Consider the following 18,569-nt stretch of genomic DNA (forward strand, 5'->3'; position numbering starts at 1 on the left):
CTGCATCTCAGACTTGCGGATATGTTAATGATACGCCGGTTTGCTTGACGGCTTCTGAGGGTGGATTGGGTGGTACGACGACTGTAGCGCAGACTGTCACACAGTCCGCTGGTGGGAGTTCGAGCAGTGCCGGTGCGACGTTTGACCCGACCTTTCAGTCAATAATCTCGTCTTCTTCGGGCTCGAGCAGTGCCGGTGCGACGTTTGATCCGGCTTTCCCATCAGTCATTACCTCTTCGCCCGGCGGGAACACGGCCGTGAGCTCAAGCAGTGCAGGCAACACTTTCGATCCAAACTTTCCACCAGTTGAGACTTCGACTGCGGCTGAGTCGACTGTGATATTCGTTCCGGTACCGCAGGAGAGTTCGACTGCGACTGAGACGGAGGAAGGGTTTATTACACTTCCTGTGCCGCAGGCGTCGTCTACCGAGACGGAGGAGGGGTTCATCACGCTCCCTGTGCCAAATTCGAGTGCGGGATCAGCGGCAAGCAGCAGTACCGAAGAAGCCACCGTCGATCCATTCCCGGGATCGCAGGATTCCTCGACCGCGAGCGTGATCAGCACCGGAGACATCACCAGCACAGCATCAACCTTCACATCCACCTCCACAACTTCCACCTCCGCCACCGCCTCCTCCGCTCCCTCCTCCTGCGCCTCCCTCGCCGCCAACGGCAACATCAGCACCGAAAGCGGCTTCCCCTTCAACCTCACCTGCGACAGCATCTCCACCACGCTCTCCGGCACTCCGATCCCCGAATACCCCACCGCCGACTCCGCGCGTTCGTTCCAGGCGTGCATGGACGCTTGCGCCTATTATTTCAATGGCGAGAGGGGTGTTTGCGTGGGCTTTGGGTTTGTCGAGGAGACAGCGAGCGGGTGTGTGGTGCTGTCGGCGGGAGGCGAGACGGTGGTTCGAGGGGCGGTTGGTGTGCTGGTGGAGGAAGCCGAGCCGGGGCAGGGAGGAGCTTCCAGCTCTAGCGGAGTCACAACAACTCCCTCTACCACCGCCTAATCCCCACCCACCTCCTCCCCCACAGCCTGCACCCTCCTTGCCCAAACCATGCGCTGCCCGCAACCGAAAGAACTCTACAGCCCTTACGGCGACCTGGTGTCCTTTCAATCCGGTCCAACCGAGACATATTACTTCACCCTAACCTGCACCACCGGCTTCGGAACCTCCTACGGCCTCAACGACGAAGAGACCGGTCTCTCGGTTCGCAGCTACGTCAACACGACGGGACTCGACGACCCGGATCGAGGGAATATCGGGGAGTGTATGAGCATTTGCGATGCGTATAATCGGCAGAAGGATGTTGAAGATGGGGTTTGTAGCGCGGGGTATTTGCAGGAGACGGGGGTTTGTTTTATTTTCGATCAGGCGGGACGAGCGGCGGTTGGGGAGAGGCCGTTTGAGGGGAGTGCAGCGTTTTTGAGGGTGCGGGGTGGTGATGTTGGGGGGAGGCAGGTTTGTGCGGTGGAAGGGTTGCAGGATGCGTTTAATTAGGGGAGGGATGGATGGGTGCTTAGAGGAGAAGAGAGGGTTGAGGAGGAGAAGAGTGGGTCAGTTCGGAGGGTCTGGGAGGGGAGAAGTGATGGGGAGGAGTCTTGCCTGCTTCATTATTCAGGTATATTAGTCCGAGTTCTTTGGACTTGTCTTCTTCTTCCGCTTCTTCTTCTGCTAATTTGCACCGTTGGTAGACCGCCGCGTTCTTCGATCTGTCACTAATAACGTACCGCGCTAAAGCACAAATGTCTTGACGCAATGACGTTGGCTACATACCAGCCATCGCCTCTCTTCGTGGTCCTCTCGTCGCCCATCCGCTTACAGGATCTCAAGAACCTCAAAGTACCAGCGCCAGAAAGAGTAGAAATCGCTCGAGATACCCTCGCCCTTTCACGGGACCTCATTCACTCTGTGGCTTTCATCACCCCGTCGCAACTTCTCGGCCACCCTCTTCTCAGCCATCCTCGCCCGGATCTTGTCCCCAAGTGTATATGCCCCGAGCAAAAACGCTAAGAGGGCACACAAGGAAAACTGAAGCACCGCAAACACCACAATCGGCCACCAAAAGTCCACCTTTGCACCGTTAATGAGGTTGATGTTCATCCCGAAAATTCGGGTAGCGAGGGTAGGAGGCAAATAGAATGCGGCTACGAGCGAGAAGGCGAAGGTCGCACGCCCGGATACTTTTGCAATCCTTTCTGCTTTTTCGGCGGATTGTTCCGCTAATTTGTTCCCGGCGGTGCTCTGCTCGACTGATATTTGCGCGAGGATTAGGTGTAGGGCGTCGTTGACGGAGAGCATGAGGTTGGTTACTTGCTTGTCGATGTCCTCCACCTCTTCAGCTAGTAATTGTCCTGCAGTATTCGCCGCATCTTCACGATCCCTGTGGTACTGGAGAATGGCCGTCCGACATACTTTAAGAGCTTCGAATGATTCCAAGCTCGGCACTGTGAATAATCCCAATTCCGCCTCGCGGACCCGTTTGGCCAGGTCGTTCAGCCTTCCGTCCTCCGTAACGGGTGTCGTGGTTGTACCGATCACGGGTTGAGCAGACACACCGTCATCGGATTCCATGGCCGCTGAAGCCATCTTCGATTTCCGGGAGAGGACTCAGGAGGGTTGAGTGGATCTGGCAATGAAGTAAAGCTTCCAGCGGGAGTTTCCAAAAAAAAAAAACCTGAAGTGAAGTGAGATAAGTCTCCGTCATCCTTCGCGTATGCAGCGGTCCTGCGAGATGCACGACGAGCGTCTGGCGGCATGAGCGATTGGTCTTCATTCGTGTGCATGCCCTTGTGCCACCTTGGAACACCGTAGGTATGATGTTATACAACGGCAGGTACGAGAGCAAGTAGTTGTTGTATAGCAGCAGTAGTAGGAGAGAAGAAGACTTCCCAACTTCCAGGACTCCGAAATGATCGTGTTCCGGTCATTGGGATCGAAATATCGATTGGCATGCATGATGTAATGATACTGAATGCACAAGTGGGATAGCTCCGATCGGATACTGCGAGAGCAGCAGGTCCGACAGTGTCGACATTGCGGCCGAGTTTTCTCGTTCTTTGCTTCGTGGGTGGATGAGCGGGTAGAGATGGAGTTGGAAAATCGTGAAGAAAAGGAAAGCGCACGTCAAAGATGCGGAAGTGACTCGATGGACAGTGGTGGGTATACTACCTCCTCGAGCGCTCGAGGTCTGGCGCATGTGCAATGTTCGAGCGCGCGAGACGTCCTGAGGCGCGTTGACGAAGCTCAGGCTATGCTGTAGAAGAGCAGTGCGATGAGCTGTAATCGAATGAGTGAATCCAGATGCGGGTCTTGATGAAAATTGCCGCGGAGGGAGTCGCATGGCTTAACCATCGTCCTCGCCATCAAGAATGCAGGTGGTATGGAACAAGTCCGACAGAACGGAACCGCCGAAATGACAGCCTTTCGAAAGAAACTAATGTATACACAATGGTAAATATATAACACGAATTTTTCTCCTTGTCCTCCTCGTCCCCTCCTACAGTACAGCTTAATTCCCTCCTCATTGATGCTGCTCATACAGCAGTATGACATACTTGCCATGTCCATGTCCTTTCCCATTCGTCATCTTCTTTCCTTTCCGTCCCGCATCCATCAATTATACTGCCAGCTCTTCCCGAGTCTTCAGCAAGACCCATCCACCCACGCTCCCGGCGTCATCTTCACGTCCCTCTCCAACGCCCCTTCCTCCTCCCTCACTCTCCCCTCATCAATGCTCCTCACCGCCTCTTCAAAACTCTCACTCAACCCCTCCCGACTCGTCATCCTCTCAAACTGCTTCCGATCCTTCGCATCCTATGCCTTGCGGGACCGTGTCACCCTCGCCGATGGTGATGCTCCACTCGAAGCCGCACCATTCTGTCCGTCCTTGGAGTATCCCGCCAAACTGGCCGGTCCACCGGAGAACCTCCTCTTGACCTGTCCCGCGCTAGGAACCTGCTCATCCTTCATCTCCACAAGCGCACTCGTCGCGCGGCCTCTACCCTTCTTGACCGGCTTCTTGTAGGTGTTGAAGTAGAATCCAATGAACAGGAACAAATACGAGCTCAGAATACCCATACCCGCGACCGCGGCAAACTCCTCACCCGCGCAGATCCCATAACTCGGCAACCAGGGGAAGTATCGCGCGGCGAAGTATGTGTAACTGGCGAAGTAGACGAACCCGAGGTCGATGACGAACTGGATGATTTGCAGCATGGTAATGTATTTCTTCCACCAGATTTTGATGCCGCGCGCGGATTGGAAGTAGTACCAGTACATGACCACGTGCACCATCAGGTTGAGAGTGATGGGCACCCAGGAGACGGCCGTGTGGCCGAGGAGTTGGGTGTAGCAGAGGAGAGCGGTGGCGCCGTGGTGGTAGGTGTGGAGGAAGGTGAGGGGCTTCTTTTTGAGGAAAAGGAAGCAGGTGTCGATGAGTTCGAGGTATTTGGTGAGGTAGTTGAGCTGGGAGGGGAACAGAAGTGTCAGTGGGTGTTCATTCTCTTTGCATGTGTGTGGTGTCCAATGCCTCCTCTCCACCTCTTTCAATGCCTGAAATTCTTCAACTCACATAATACAACACAACCAAAGGCTGCGTCCACCCTCCATTATAATGACAAATCGCATAGAACACCCCATTCCTCGTAATCGTGGGAATCAACTGCTCCAAAAACAACAGTAGCAACATGCCCGAGATCGCAGTCAGGTAGAAATTGTGAATCTTGAACAGGCCATTGAGTTTGAACGCGGGTCGATCACGCATAAACTCGCGTCCGCCGAAGATGATGATGTAGTAGGAGATGAGGAACAGCGCCGTCTCGGCCATGGAGGCCATGGGCGTTTTTCCGGAGATGAAGCGGAAGTCATCGGGGGTGTAGCCTTTGATTGCGGTGAAGGCTTTACTGAAGATGGGCCAGAGGGCGAGGCCGAAGGGTCGGTCGAGGGTGGGTGGTCCGAATTGGAGCCAGTCGGGGGAGGCGCCCATGATTGCGATACGGCGAGCGGTGGTGGTGGGCGGTGGTGTGGTGTGTGAAAGTGAGAGACGCGTCTCTTCTTGCGGAGGGAAAAGGTGGTGGTGGTGGTTGAGAAAAGGTTTCTCGGAAGTCGCGGATTGAGGTGGAGTTCGGTTCGCGTTTGCTGGTGGATCTCTTCGTTTGGTGATCTTCTCTCAGCGGCAGGACGCGCTGTGCAAAGGAGGATTGACGCAAGCGTGCATGCGATTGCTGCTGGGTGGTTGTGGTGGTGACTTCCTCAAAGGAGTGACGGAAGCGAGGTAAATCAAAGCCGCCCGCCAGAGAAGAAGCAGAATCGACAGACCGGCACCACAAACGAGTCCGCGAAGAAGAAGAGGGATCGGTCAAAAGAAGATTGGTAGTTCTACCCGTCGAGTGGCCGGGTCAAATATATTATCAGTCCCGAGCGTGTTGTTCTCTCGGTTGTGGATTTTCACTTCTTGGGAGATTGCCCGGACGAAAGAAGCCGGCGCGCGTGTCCCGAACGAGGATAACCGCTCCCTCGTTCTCGCTTTCGTCGCGATGAACCACCTCATTACATGCAAATCCTCGGTCGGGTCTTATTTGGTTGTCTCCTAGTACGAGGTAAGATGTCAAGTGAGCCAGAGTTCCATCTCAAAGTACGCCCGCTTGTGCAAAGAATACCATTCATTGACCCTTCGCCATTTGTATGCTCCTCCCCATCACTTCGCCCCAAACGCAAATGACCGACTCCCTCTCCCCTCCAACCCACTTGATCTCGCTCCATTGCCATTCCCATTCCTACCACTCATAAACACCCCATTGTCGTTCCACTTGTCAAGTCCAGTCCCACTGCCCTCATTCGCTCGTATAACCGCCGCAGAAGTCCAACTGTACGAAGATCAGCAATTGCGCATCAGAAGGCAATAGGAATAGCAAACTTACATCCTCACCCTCCGATCATCCCCCGCACTCGCAAAAACCCTCTCATCCCTCGGATGCCACGCAACCGCATTCACCGCTCCCGGAGCATGCGCGTCGAGAGCCGCGACAGGCGCACCCGTACTGCGGCGCCAGATGAGGACTTTGGAATCTGCCACGCGATTCACATTAGCAAGTCGCCCATACACCTCTCACAGCCTCCTCAAGACGACATACCTTCACTCCCGCTCACAACACACCCCTCCCCTGCCCCTCCGAATCCACTCCTAATGACGAATCCCTTCTGCACCATACCCTCGTACCTCTTCATTTCCTCGCCAGTCTCGCTGTTCAACGCGAGCACTCTACCCTCGTTCATGTTCACGAGTAACACCTCTCCATCTCGGGAGAAATTGATACTCGTCAATTTGTCCTCCATCTTCCAGTCCGCCAACTTCTTGTATGCATCCCGTTCCTCCAGCGAGAAGAGTAGGATCCGATTGTCGAGCGTTGTGGCCGCCATCCGTGATCCCTCAGTATTGACACTGCAGTCCGTGATGCGGAACGTCCCCGGTGAACTGTCCGACGACTGGGACCTCCAAGGTGGCTCACGCCAGGAATGGAGTTCCGGCGTTCGGCTGTTGCTGGGGCGGGCGGATGTGCAGTTGGCGAGGGAGTAGAGACCGAGCGGCTTTTGCGAAGACTGCGACCCAATGACAAAGTATCTCGAATCTGGCAGCCAAGCAGCGGTGGAGATGGGATAGTCAAAGTCGTCTACAAGAGCGACGCGCTGACCCGTGATGACGTTGACGATGACAAAGTCGTTGGTCTTGGAGCAGGAGATGAGATGTGTATCGTCGGGAGAGAAGGCGATGAAGCAGACACCGCGGTCGTCAGTCGAGGAAGCATGCGGGATTGAAGAGGTCACAGAGCTCGGCGGGTGACGATGATTGCGTTCGTGTTCGCGGAATTCATGTTTTAGCCGCCAGCGAATGGTGTCGTAGACGCAGACTAGACCGTCGCGACCGGCGGTTGCGAGGAGAGCGCCGTCGTGAGAGAATTCGAGGTGCCAGACTTCATCCGTGTGGTGGGAGAGTTCGAGAAGGGTGTGGAGGGGAAAGTCGTCGGCGGAGCAGTCGTGTGGTGTGTAGAGAGAGGGCGGGACTGTGGTGTTGTGATATCGGCAATTGCGGATTTGCTCTTCTTGAACATTGGTGAGGAGGGTCGCAAGGCGGTGTTCCGGGATCATAACGGAGGGTGAGATGTATTTCGAGATTTCGGAGAGCAGGACTGTACGACTCGAGCCAGAGACACCGTCCCAGTCGGCTTGTCTGCGGAGGTCGGCAATCGTGGGACACATGACGAGGCTGTAATATTGGTCAGTGATGTGATGATGTGTCTCTGAGTGTATATCCTCACCTTGAGAGGAAATGTAACCTTCCCACGTCAGTCTTAAGAGGTGTGAGCTCGTTCCTCAGTACCGACAGAGCCAGTGTGAGGTCCCGTCGTTCCAGCAGTTCGAGATACTTCTGTTGTCGAAGATGGAATCTCAATAACGTCGTATCAGCTCCCTCCGCCAGTGGTAGACCATGTCTTGAACTCCCATTCTGACTCCCAAACGATAGCCTGTCGCCGCTGCTCTTCCTGTACGACGACGGATTGGAGTGTCCATTCCCGAGTGATACACCACCCTCATCCAGCTCGATAGGTTCCATCCCGAAGAGCAGACTTTCAGCGTCCTCCCAATTGCCGTCAAGTACTGCATTCCTGAATGCCGCCACACTGGGTATCTCCAGCTCATAGCCACTTTCTCTTGATAGCTGTTCCGCCGCACCTCGGAACCCCATATCACTCAGACTCTGCAGTACTATCCGCGTGACCTCTTCTCTATCGTGTCCGAAGAATGGCTCCTTGTTCCTCACCCTTACCGCCTCCTCCCCATTTCCATTCGTGTGATGCCCATTCGTCTCGCTCTTGACGGAGCCATTCGTATGCGGAGATGACCCATTTTGTGATGCTCCGTTCGTGCCTGGCCTCTGCTGTATCCTTTGGTTGTGCTCGTCCGTGTGATCAGGCCGCATAGTCTTGTTCTCTGGGGAAGATGGCTCGTCTTTCAATCCGCGGGCACGCTTTCGAACCTGCGTGCCTTGTGTACCGCTTCTGCCAGGTGTTGAGGAAGCGTTGCTATCGCGGATATTTGAGGGAGATGATTGCCTTCTTCGCTTGCGTGGGCGATCGGAGGGATCGATGTCGGATGGAGGAAGATCGTGATTGTCGTTGTTGGATCGAGATATGTCGTTGAGTAGTGGATAAGAATGATTCGTTGATGGTGCAGTAGATTCAAGTGCTCGAGAAGAATCCTGTTCAGGACGGACAGTGGAGGTTTCGATTGGGCCGGCGGGAGTGAGTGGGGAGGAGTGGTCTGGAGGCTCGTTATCCAGCGCGGAGACTAGAAGCACGCCTGGTGCTTATTGATGGAGGATGGTCCGGTTGTTCTGCTGGCCTCATCCGGCCGCAGACATAGGACTCAAGGAGTCGAGTGATCTGTGAAAGGGTGTGCAAGGTCGTGTGAGTTGGAGGCTCGGAGCTGCAACGCTGCCTGAGGGCCGTACGGCTGCAGGCGGAGGGTGTATGACGACGCCGCTGGCCAGGCAGATGTTTCAAATGTGTTCTGATCAGCTGCGTCCGAGAGATGCTGTCTTCAATAAAGTGCTCCACGGGATATCTTCTGCTCGCGGCTGCACAGCTCGGGAGACCGGGGGCGTGGAGGAGCTGTCAGTATGCGAGACGAGGCGGACGGCGACAGCAGACGTCGATTGGCAAGGTCTGATCGACAGACAAGATATGCAGGCAGGTGTCGGTGAGGTTGGAGGTGGCAGCGATAAGGTCGATAGTTGGTTATGCAAGTGAAGGAGGAGGAGGAGGCGCAAGGTAGCACCTGACTGACGGGATCGGTGGATGAAGCTCGGTGTCAGGGCATGCGGGCGCGGGCACCTGAGCTCTCTCTGGCGTCAACGTCACCTTGAGCACCTCATCTTCGACCTCTACATCTCGTCGATGTCTACTTGTTATCACAATGCACAATCACCATCACAGCAGTGCACACAGCAAATCGTCGCGTGTTGCTAGCCCGGGACAAAGCAGTACTGTGATGGCCCATCACCGCATGAACACCCAAATGGCCTCCGCTCGGGTCCTGCCACCTACCTACCTCCCGAAGAACCCGATAAGATCCCTCCGAGCGCACGGCGATGATCTATTTAACCCTCACGAGATTGTCTGCGACCAGACTATCGGCACTTCGGACTGCTAGATTAGATCTGCCACGGCTCGACATCCGCCTGACACGCAAAGCTCCGACTCGTCCACCTGACCATGGCGCTTATCGAATCCGGCCTCGACTTGGCATGAACGATGGTGCAAACCAGAGAATCATGCAAAAAAAACCGCGTGAAAGACTTCCGCTTGTTTGGCGATTCCGAATGTTTAGAAGCTCTGTTGTGGCTTGAGCCTTCACGATCCCCTTCGTCTGCTCGAATGCTCGATGGTCCCGATCTCCACATAGGTTCCTGCTGCAGCCTCTATCTCCGATGCTGATAATTTAGGCTCTCCATACGCTATGCGGACTTGATCTTTGCAGCTGTTATGAGCTCGATCCTTCAAAGAGCAGCGATGGGCCTCCTGCGAACACACGAAATTCTCTCAAAGAAAATCGTAAAGTATCATTCTGTATGCGTGTTTAGCCTACGTCGGTATCGTGCCCACGTCCTGCAAGTCGTGCACCGAAACATGTAAGTGCTTCATTCTTAGAAACACATCCATATTTTCACGTGCCTCAGGCACGAGGTCGGCGAACGGCAGCACGATGAAGGTCTGCCTTTCTACTTCCTCAACTCTTCACGAACATCAACATTACAATCCGCAAAACCGCGCTTCGATCGAAGCACTGCCGCATAATGCCAGTCCTCGCTGACCTCCTCTCGCAATATCCTATCATCACAAGCCTCAGCGCCTTCGTCTCGACATCGGATCTTCACCACCTCGCTTTGACCAGTCATGCGTGCCGCGCTCCGATCGCACGCAGCTTTGAGAGGTTGATGCGGGACTGCTTGTGCGACGGCCGTGGTCTGAAGATGCGGCAGAATTTCGAAGGACCGTACTGGTGTCGCGATCACGACTGGGGTGGTGCACTTCGTCGTAGCATTGGCTCTGGCGCATCTTTTGATGAGCCGGTCGAAGTGCGGATCTGGAATACAGTGTGCGATACAGCCGAAGCTCTGCCATGTCTGAAGTGTGGCATCAACATTTGTGAAGAATGCCGCGTCTATCGGCGCGAGGATGTTCACCGCAGCAAACCCCATCGGCGACCGCATCTGAGTAGTATAGTACACGCGGGACAGAGGGAGAATCTGAAAAGGAACTTGATCTACCTCTGTCCAGAGTGCGATGTCGCAATGGAGCAACAAATTCTGCAAGGGCACCAATTCCTCAACCACTTGTGCGATTGCGACAGATACCGACGATGGATCTGCATAGCGTGTGCAGAAGAGGAAGACCTGCTGTCTAAGAACTACCGCCGCGACCACACAACGTGGAATGGTAATTTTCATGGAGAAAATTTTATACCTCACAATGGGTTTGCACAGGGGGTACGTTCTGTTTTATTGCATCCGAAGCTACAGAAACTGACCATGAGGCAGTACCACTACTCGTGTATATGCGGTGCCTCCGTGCCCCCTTCGATTAGACCTCGCTGCGCGTGGTGCACACGTCGACATCTGCCCGAGAGTGAATGGCCAGGCGAGAGGCGCGAGGTTGACAACAAACAGCCAGTTTTTGACGAGATGGTACGTCAGCTGGCAGTCACATCAATCATTGTTGCTAGCATTTGACTGAGTAACGAGCTAGGACCCATGCTTTCCGTCATATCTCGGACGAAGGAAACCGTATCCGAAGCTGGCGTACGATGGACCGATCTGGACAGCGCCCAAGTGCTCAACTCCTGCAGCTGTCGAAGCCAGCGCATTGCCATTGAGCATGTCGACTCTATGAGTCTCCGACCACAGCATCTTACGCTGAGCCTTTAGCGCCGGGAAAGAACCCATTTCAACATCCTCCGCGCTTTGCTCTCCGTCCGGCCTCCGACGCGCTCAAGAAAATAACTTCCTCAACCCGAACCCAAACCAAATCCCAATCAACACCACCGTAGCCACCTCATTCCAGCCCGGACCAGCGAACACAACTCCCCCAAACGCCAGAACAACAAGCACGAACATTCCCGGATAGAAGCAGCCTCGAGCGCGATGGCGTGGATGAGCGCAATGCCAGCGGTCGAGCTCGTGGACGGTGAGGCCGATGATGAGGGTGACGAAGACGCCAAGGAGGACTAAGACGAGGTTCCTCATCAAGATGAGCAGTTTGAAGAGCGACTGGGAGAGGGTCGTGGTGGGAGGTGTCCCGTCCTGCTCGAAGAGTTGGCGTTGGAGTTCCATTGCTTGCTGAGTGCTGGATGCTGTGGTTTCCGGGAAGCTGTGAAGTCTGATTCCTTGCGCTGTGTTGTGAGTGCAGAGAAGAGAGAACTCAGAGCTTGATCGGCGCAGGTATAAGAGTCACATCGCTTGATTGTAGCAAGCGAAGCAGGACAATGACTTGCTCTGGACTTAGCTACAGGTTTCGGTGAGTCAAAGAGATTTCTTCCTCCTCTTTCGCGCAAATTGTTTGCATACTTGCATGCTATTCTCTGGGGCGTGGTGCGACCTGGAAACGGCTGGCAGTCACTTACAAGCATCCGCAACGATTTCATGCTGAGTGTAGGGCGAAGCCAGACTCTATCTTGGACAAAGCTGCGAGACAAGAAGTTCGTTCTCGCAGCTTCCCTACAAATGATCAAAAACCTCATCTTTCTGTCAAAAGCCGTCTGCCATGACAGGACACGATTTACAAGGACTACGAAACGTGAACATTCGAAGAAAAAATCGTCTTAAATCATCAATGCTATGCTCATACCCAATGCCCGCCTCCAAAGTCAGACGCTATGCTCGCCAGTGCAATTGCAACGCTCAAACACATCCCCATCCTCCACCATGCCCTTCATCTAAAAAACCATAACCGGCCCAACCATATTCCAAAACTCCCTCTGCTCCCTCCTCCAAACCCCAAACCTCGCCGCCACTCTCTCCCTCTTACTCAAATACACTCTCCTCCCTTGCACTTCTCCACTCATCTCAATTTTCATCTCCCTCACGCTGTCGAATGAGTCGGTGGAACTCGCTGCCGAGGAAGACGTGGACTTCTTCTCCTCGGAACTGTAGACTGAGCTCTTCGATGAGGAGGAGTCGGAGGTTTAGCTCTGGCGGTTTGCTGGGTGTACGATGCCGTGGTTGGGGAGGAAGGAGAAGGGGGTGTATGTCTCTGTTGTGTTGGTGGATGGGTTGGCGACGATGCGGACGGTGTGGATTTCGCCGGTTTTGTGGTTGATTAGGGAGGCGTAGGTTGTTGCTGAAGGGGTGATGGTGGGGATGGTGGAAGGCATTGTTGGGTTTTGTGTTATGTGTTGTGGATGTTGTGTGGTTGCTGGTTGAAGGCGAGGTGTTGGTTTTTGTGGTGTGTTTGAGGTGCCTTGATGTTATAGATGGCGATGTTTGAAGATGCTGAAGATGCATGTGAAGTTGGAGTGTTCGCTGATGAGAATGTCCGACTACAGTGCAACTTCAGTCTTCCTATATCATATATGTCTTCTCACAAGGCAAACCGACTCGACCTGCGAAACGTTATCAACATCAGCCCACCACGGAGCCCCCGACACCATCCAATCGCTGCTAATCTCGGAGTCGCCATAAGGCTGTGCTCTTGCAGTTCAGCTGCTACTAGCCAACCCGTGGCTGTCTGAGATGACCTGACCGACTCACCTTCCTCCACCGGGATTCTTCCATAAGGCTGAGGAACATGCACGACACGGCTCGTGCTGCTTCCTAGAAAGTGAAAGTGCCTCGCGCGAAGTTGTGGTCTGATCTCGATGATTGGCTCTCTAGCGCGATGTTGTGCGTGAGCTCGAGCTGTAAGGTTCACGGTGGGGCTGAACCGCGCGTGGAGTTGCAGCGCTTCGCTTCCTCCGTACACGTGGCCGGCGTCTCCGAGATGAGATGTCGTGATGTTTGGCGCTGGAGATGCAACGGTCTGCCGTGTTTATGGGGAGGTATTGGGTTGTTGAAGAATTAGGTTGTTGAAGATAGGCTTTGATCAGGCTGGCGGTAAGGCTGTGACCCGTCTGCAGACGAGGAGGACTCTCCCATTCTGTGAGGCCACCTTTGGGCTTGATTCCACGTGGGCGTGTCTTGAGTCTTGAGCAAGGGCATGTCGAGCGAAACGACGATGCAGCATGGCGTGACAGCAACGAGGCTATCCCAGAATCATGCACGACCGAGCATGCCCGCTGCTGGAACCTGAAAGCTGAAGACTTGCATCTTGCAGTCCTCCGAGGGAGGGAGGCCGTACGACCTGATATTCGGCGCTGTGTTTCAGGCTGTATTCTTACCAGACTTGCCCAGGTCTCAAGTTGCTAGGACACCATGGTAGTGCAGTGGCATGATCAACTATCCAGTGCAGGTGCAGCGCGGAGCTGAGAAAACAAAGCAAGTTGTGTGGCTTGCGCCAACGAAGAGCTCACGCCATTGGCAACGCGGCTCAGCGGGGCCTGACTCTGTACAGAGCAGCATGGCACGTTTTCCGGTGGATTTTTCACAAGGCTGAGCTCAGTCAATTTTCGCCTCTTCGACACAGTCGCTTGCAACTTTGTACATTCGTGTTGTTGTTGTGAAGAGGAAAAAGGCCATTGCAAGTTCGAAGGGAAGAGAGCGGTCCAGATCGCCGCCAAGTTTGATTTGACTTTCCCGAAAAAGCCGTTGGAAGGGCGTCACTTCTCGACCACAACCATAGGGCGTGGGGCTAGAAACTTGAAGAATCGAAAAGGTCTTCTGTCCTTGATACCATAAGGTACATGTTCCATCTGTTGAAAAGATCAGTACGATCTGTCCAACTCCGTTCCCACCTCAGTCTCTTGGAATACCGTCAGACCTCTCCAGAACAGCTTCAGACCTTCTCCACAATGGCACAAACTCAAGGCCTCAAAGCATACCTCGCTCGTGCCAGCGTAGCACCCGAAGTCTTCGCCCTCCAACCAGACTATCGTGCTCTTCTCATCGCCATCTCCGGCATCCCAACCGGACCCAGCGATGCCTCCAGTGAAGCTATGCTCGCTTCAGCCGAAATCTCCGCCCGCTCCGCAATGGAAAGCCAAGCAGTGACCGACATCCCTCACGTCGCAGCTTGGAGAGAAGCGTACAAAGCTTTCGGATCCAAACCCAACAAATTCCGGAACAGTCTGGAAGCTCTCACTCGAAGGATCTCAGCTCCAGGAAAGGAACCTGCAACGGGACTGCCGAGGGTGAATCGTCTGACGGATATATACAATGCGATTTCCGTGAAGCATCAGATTCCGCTGGGAGGTGAGGATCTGGATAAGTATGAAGGTGCGCCAGTTCTGGTGCGTGCGAAAGGTGATGAGGTGTTCAAAACTACTGCGGGTGGGGAGACGGTGGAGGAGCATCCCGACAAGGGAGAGGTGGTGTGGTGTGATGATGCGGGTGTGACTTGTCGGAGGTGGAATTGGAGGCAGGGTCCGCGGACTGCGTTGACGGATCAGACTACGAAAGTGCTTTTTATTCTGGATGCGTTGAAGCCATGTGATGATGAAGCATTGGCGAAGGCTGGAGATGAGCTTGTTGAGGCGTTGAAGGAACTTTCTGATGAGATCAAGGTGGAGAGGAGGATTTTGAGGAAGGAATGAAAGGATGCTTGCTTTCTGCTTGCAACGGCTACATCGCATCCAAGTCAGGCGCTGCTCGTGGCCCGATTTCAGGTCGCTTCTTCAGCGAAGCATCGTCTTCTCCACTTTGTAGTCTTCGAACCAGTTTCTCAACATTGAAGTCGACTCCAATCGGATTTTCCTCGAAAGCTGGACTGTTCATGAAATCGTTCGTGGCCTCGAATGTATCGAAGTTGTCGATTTGAGTCTCCAGCATGTTCCGGTCCGGGTCTCGGTAGTATATACTCGTGGTAGGACCGTGATTGACACACCAGACAGGCTCGATACCACGCTCTTTGCGTTGCTGGTAGGAGAGGAGAAGATCATGCATATTGGAGAAGCCAAAAGCGATGTGTTCCAGACCGCGGCTTTTCATTTGCTTGGGTGCTGTTCCTGGTACGTTTATGATGGCTATACGGTGGTGTTCGTTGTTGTAGGTGATGAAGGATATGAAAGAATTGCCGTGGACCACGTAGCCTCCAAGACAGGTCGTGTAGAAGTCGACCATGTCCTTGTAATTGCTGGTTCTTAAGACGACATGGCAAAGGCTTGATGGGCTGAGGACCTGTTGGCCAGGCTTGTCGAGATCGTTGGTCGTAGAATGTGCCATGGTGTAATGTCTTGTCGGCCATCCACTGGAAATGGCAGATGGCTTGATCTTCCATTGTGGTCGACCGGCAGGATTCCTAAAGTGCGGAGATTGCACGGCCGTGATTTGAAAGCGACGACATGTGATGCCGGCAAAGTCAGCTTACTCGCATGGCCATGGCGGCCCATGTACACTCCTCGTACAGTGGTCGCCGGTGGATTCTCAGCCATGATATCTGGCCGCAGCTAAAGTCGCATACCAAAGCCACCTCTGCCTGAAGATCTCGATGACCCCCGAAACAAGACACCGGAGGTCTTCTCCGCCTCCGCCATGGCATTGTCCGGCTCAAGCATTTTTGAGTCGCGTTAAACATACTCACCGGAGTGTGAGCTTTGCGGAGGCTTTTCGGGGACCACAAGCAATCGCTCTTTTAAGCATTTTTATGCAAGAGCTCGCTCGCACTTACCAAGATGGGCCGAAGGATGAGTGCATATCCGTCCGGATGCCAACATCGCGGCATAGCTACATTTTCTGGCGATACCTAGCTGCTGTCGTGGGCTTTGGACGTCTCGACGTCGTGCTCTGAAGGCTCCTGAGGGTCGTCCTTCGTTACTTGTACGCCGAAGGAATCCGAGTTTCGAGAGCTGTAGCGAAAGGGCCGCGACCTTTAAATTGGCTTCAGTGTACCTGTTGCGTCGTCCGAGATTCGGATCTTTCCTGCGGTGGTCGGCTTCACATGCGCTGTGCCCTTTGTTGGGAATGGTAATGACGTCGCTAGCGACAGCTCAAGAAGCCATCGACATCTTCCGCGAGAGTGACTGGTTTTGGACGACTTCAGCTTGAGCGTATTAGCACCACGCAGTCGACCGACGTGTGCACCACGAGCAGACGATGGTGTTGTCGTCGTGGACAAGACAGGACGTGAAGTGAAAGAAAGACCTTGTCGTCGCGGCCCGTAGCGTGTCGGTCGGAGGTTCGTTCGCTTCAAGCCAGCGACGTCATGTCCTGTTTTCGATCTCCGTAGCACTGCATGTCTTCGCAGTTCCCAACATTTGTTGACGTCTTCTGAAGTACATTGCACGGCGCAGACTCCGAAATCGTCGCCCAGAGAATTTGCTTGAGAATGTGTTACCAAAGGAAGCGACAAAGAGCGGCCTAGACTTCGGAGCAGACGCCGTCGGCAGCGCGGAGAAAAACTTGCAGGGACCCTTGCTCGTGGTCCAGCCAGATCCAGGTCCACAGCGGCCGCCACGGAGGTCGCCCTATACAAACAACGACATTCACTAGCATTCGAAGCACAAACTGGAAATATGAGAAGTGCGACTACTTCATGATCACTTGCAAGACTTCTACGCTGTTCTCCGGGTCTGGCATCGCAAGTCGAACGTTAAACGACCTTTGAACACCGAAAGGCCTCGGCACTTGTCACTTGCCGGGATCAATTCTGCAGGCTTCGATCGGCCTAGGTCACCGATCCAAGTCGCAACGTTGGCGTCGTTAATATACGGTATCAGATGCCCCACTGGACCCAACCAAATTCCTTCCGTCTGACAGGATTGCAGGAGCGAATCTCGAGACGGTGAGCGCCGAAACTGTCAGAATCTCAAATTCTCAGGGCCGTAGGCTGCACAAACATGTCGGGGTATTCATCGGAGGAACCAACGGGATCGGTGAGCTCTTGGAGGGGCAAGACCGTCGGCGATGGAGACTCTTCAGGGCCATGTCGGGTCTTCGAATCGCCTTGTCTTATGCTCAAGCGCTAACCCTTGCATCTTTTATTTTCAGGAGAAAGTACGGCGAAGGAATTCTTCATTAGGACGGCGAGTCCCAAGGCGTACATTGTTGGCAGGTTAGGCGTTCTGGCATGCCACGAATGATTTGCATTGATGCTGATGTCAGTTCAGGAACAGAGAACGAGGAGAGCGTTTGTGCAAAACCCTCCACGGCCTCAACTCCGAAGGCACGGCCATTTTCATCCAGGCCGACGTTAGTCTCCTGAAGAACTGCGATGAACTATGCGAGGACCTCAAGCGACGTGAGAAGAAGATTCACTTCCTCATACTCACAGCGGGATACATGACGCTTAAGGGGCGGAATGAGACCCCCGAAGGAATCGATCGCAAGATGTCCGTCAACTACTACTCACGAGTACGTTGCACATTACACCTGATGCCACTTCTCGAAGCAGCATCGAAAGCGAATGAATTGTCTCGGGTCATCACAGTTCTGGCCGCCGGCTCCGAAGCTGACGTACGAGTGGACGACCTCGACCTGAAGCACAATTTCTCTCTTCAAGCATGTCTCGCGCACTGTGTGCTCATGAACGACTTCGCAATCGAAGAGCTCGCCAAACGATATCCCGGCACATCCTTCAGCCACTCATACCCCGGAACCGTCAAGACCGGCATCGCAAACGAACTCACAGGAGTCGTCCGACTCGCTGTCAAAGTCCTCTACGCCGTCATGACGCCCTGGATCCTCAACGTGCAGGATTCCGGCGAGCGACACTTCTTCCAGATGACGAGCAACTGCTATCCTTCGAAACAGGGTGCAGCGGGCATCCCAATCCCTGATGGACTATCTCCGATGCGAGGAACGGACTTTGTGCCGGGTAGTGGAGCCTACCTCCTCGACTGGGATGGCAAGGCGACGGGCGATGAAAAGGTGCTGAAGAAGTATCGAGCGATGAACTTTGGGCAGACGGTGTGGGATCATACGATGGCAATATTCGCTCAGGCGGACAGGACGATGAGGAAGGATTCGAAGCGACCTGCGGATGGGGAGGCGGAGGGGGCAGGTAGGTCGATTCCGAATCCGGTGGGTTGGAGGCCGTCGTCTTGAAACGATGGTGTACTATATCTCCAGATTGATTACAACGCCGATTTGCGACGTTTGGTATACGAGACGTCGGTTCTAAGGCAGTAGTAAATAGTTCTGACTGTGCGTCGCCTTCTAAAATCCCCTGCGAACGGATCCTTTTACGCAGAAGCAAGACTTTTATCGTTACTGTCGTCGCCGAGTACACGCGTATCTTATAGTATCGCCTAGGTATAATTTATACTACTGTCTCTCCTCGCATCGAAAGCCTAGTATAGAATATACGCAGTCTATACTATAATATTTCCGAGCGATTCTACCGACGACGACGGCGATAGTAGGAAACATTCTCTATAATCCTAAATAGGAAGTTTATCTTAGGAGGAATATAGGACGCC

At 53.9% G+C, this 18,569-nt stretch overlaps 9 protein-coding genes across 9 annotated transcripts; 4 read left to right on the forward strand and 5 right to left on the reverse strand.

The window, feature by feature from the left end:
* Window positions 1–154: 154 nt before the first annotated feature.
* On the reverse strand, window positions 155–799 carry MYCGRDRAFT_95368 (uncharacterized protein; the record flags this gene model as incomplete). Its single annotated transcript, XM_003850218.1, has 1 exon — window positions 155–799. One exon carries the CDS (start codon window positions 797–799, stop codon window positions 155–157), a length of 645 nt encoding a protein of 214 aa, XP_003850266.1.
* A 763-nt stretch (window positions 800–1,562) lies between these two features.
* On the reverse strand, window positions 1,563–2,594 carry MYCGRDRAFT_95369 (uncharacterized protein; the record flags this gene model as incomplete). Its single annotated transcript, XM_003850217.1, has 3 exons — window positions 1,563–1,610; window positions 1,736–1,739; window positions 2,029–2,594. The coding sequence occupies 3 exons, from the start codon at window positions 2,592–2,594 to the stop codon at window positions 1,563–1,565; spliced, it is 618 nt and encodes a 205-aa protein (XP_003850265.1).
* A 1,227-nt stretch (window positions 2,595–3,821) lies between these two features.
* On the reverse strand, window positions 3,822–5,306 carry MYCGRDRAFT_101073 (uncharacterized protein; the record flags this gene model as incomplete). Its single annotated transcript, XM_003850216.1, has 2 exons — window positions 3,822–4,472; window positions 4,579–5,306. The coding sequence occupies 2 exons, from the start codon at window positions 4,990–4,992 to the stop codon at window positions 3,822–3,824; spliced, it is 1,065 nt and encodes a 354-aa protein (XP_003850264.1).
* Window positions 5,307–5,922: 616 nt separating this feature from the next.
* On the reverse strand, window positions 5,923–7,983 carry MYCGRDRAFT_75087 (uncharacterized protein; the record flags this gene model as incomplete). The annotated part of the gene is made up of 4 exons (XM_003850215.1): window positions 5,923–6,074; window positions 6,140–7,269; window positions 7,322–7,509; window positions 7,588–7,983. The coding sequence occupies 4 exons, from the start codon at window positions 7,981–7,983 to the stop codon at window positions 5,923–5,925; spliced, it is 1,866 nt and encodes a 621-aa protein (XP_003850263.1).
* Window positions 7,967–8,465, forward strand: MYCGRDRAFT_105585 (uncharacterized protein; the record flags this gene model as incomplete). Its single annotated transcript, XM_003850098.1, has 1 exon — window positions 7,967–8,465. One exon carries the CDS (start codon window positions 8,004–8,006, stop codon window positions 8,202–8,204), a length of 201 nt encoding a protein of 66 aa, XP_003850146.1.
* Window positions 8,466–9,858: 1,393 nt separating this feature from the next.
* Window positions 9,859–11,292, forward strand: MYCGRDRAFT_95372 (uncharacterized protein; the record flags this gene model as incomplete). Its single annotated transcript, XM_003850099.1, has 5 exons — window positions 9,859–10,400; window positions 10,549–10,551; window positions 10,603–10,749; window positions 10,811–10,863; window positions 11,126–11,292. The coding sequence occupies 5 exons, from the start codon at window positions 9,859–9,861 to the stop codon at window positions 11,290–11,292; spliced, it is 912 nt and encodes a 303-aa protein (XP_003850147.1).
* Window positions 11,293–11,996: 704 nt separating this feature from the next.
* On the reverse strand, window positions 11,997–12,434 carry MYCGRDRAFT_95373 (uncharacterized protein; the record flags this gene model as incomplete). Its single annotated transcript, XM_003850214.1, has 2 exons — window positions 11,997–12,221; window positions 12,273–12,434. 2 exons carry the CDS (start codon window positions 12,432–12,434, stop codon window positions 11,997–11,999), a joined length of 387 nt encoding a protein of 128 aa, XP_003850262.1.
* Window positions 12,435–13,934: 1,500 nt separating this feature from the next.
* Window positions 13,935–14,886, forward strand: MYCGRDRAFT_105587 (uncharacterized protein; the record flags this gene model as incomplete). Its single annotated transcript, XM_003850100.1, has 1 exon — window positions 13,935–14,886. The coding sequence occupies one exon, from the start codon at window positions 14,007–14,009 to the stop codon at window positions 14,745–14,747; it is 741 nt and encodes a 246-aa protein (XP_003850148.1).
* A 2,047-nt stretch (window positions 14,887–16,933) lies between these two features.
* On the forward strand, window positions 16,934–18,195 carry MYCGRDRAFT_46098 (uncharacterized protein; the record flags this gene model as incomplete). Its single annotated transcript, XM_003850101.1, has 3 exons — window positions 16,934–17,024; window positions 17,140–17,203; window positions 17,259–18,195. Coding segments are annotated over 3 exons (1,092 nt in total), but the record flags the coding sequence as incomplete, so codon positions are not given.
* Between the last annotated feature and the right edge of the window lie 374 nt (window positions 18,196–18,569).

The sequence above is a fragment of the Zymoseptoria tritici genome, chromosome 8 (assembly GCF_000219625.1).
Source record: "Zymoseptoria tritici IPO323 chromosome 8, whole genome shotgun sequence".
Taxonomy (NCBI): Eukaryota; Fungi; Ascomycota; class Dothideomycetes; order Mycosphaerellales; family Mycosphaerellaceae; genus Zymoseptoria; species Zymoseptoria tritici.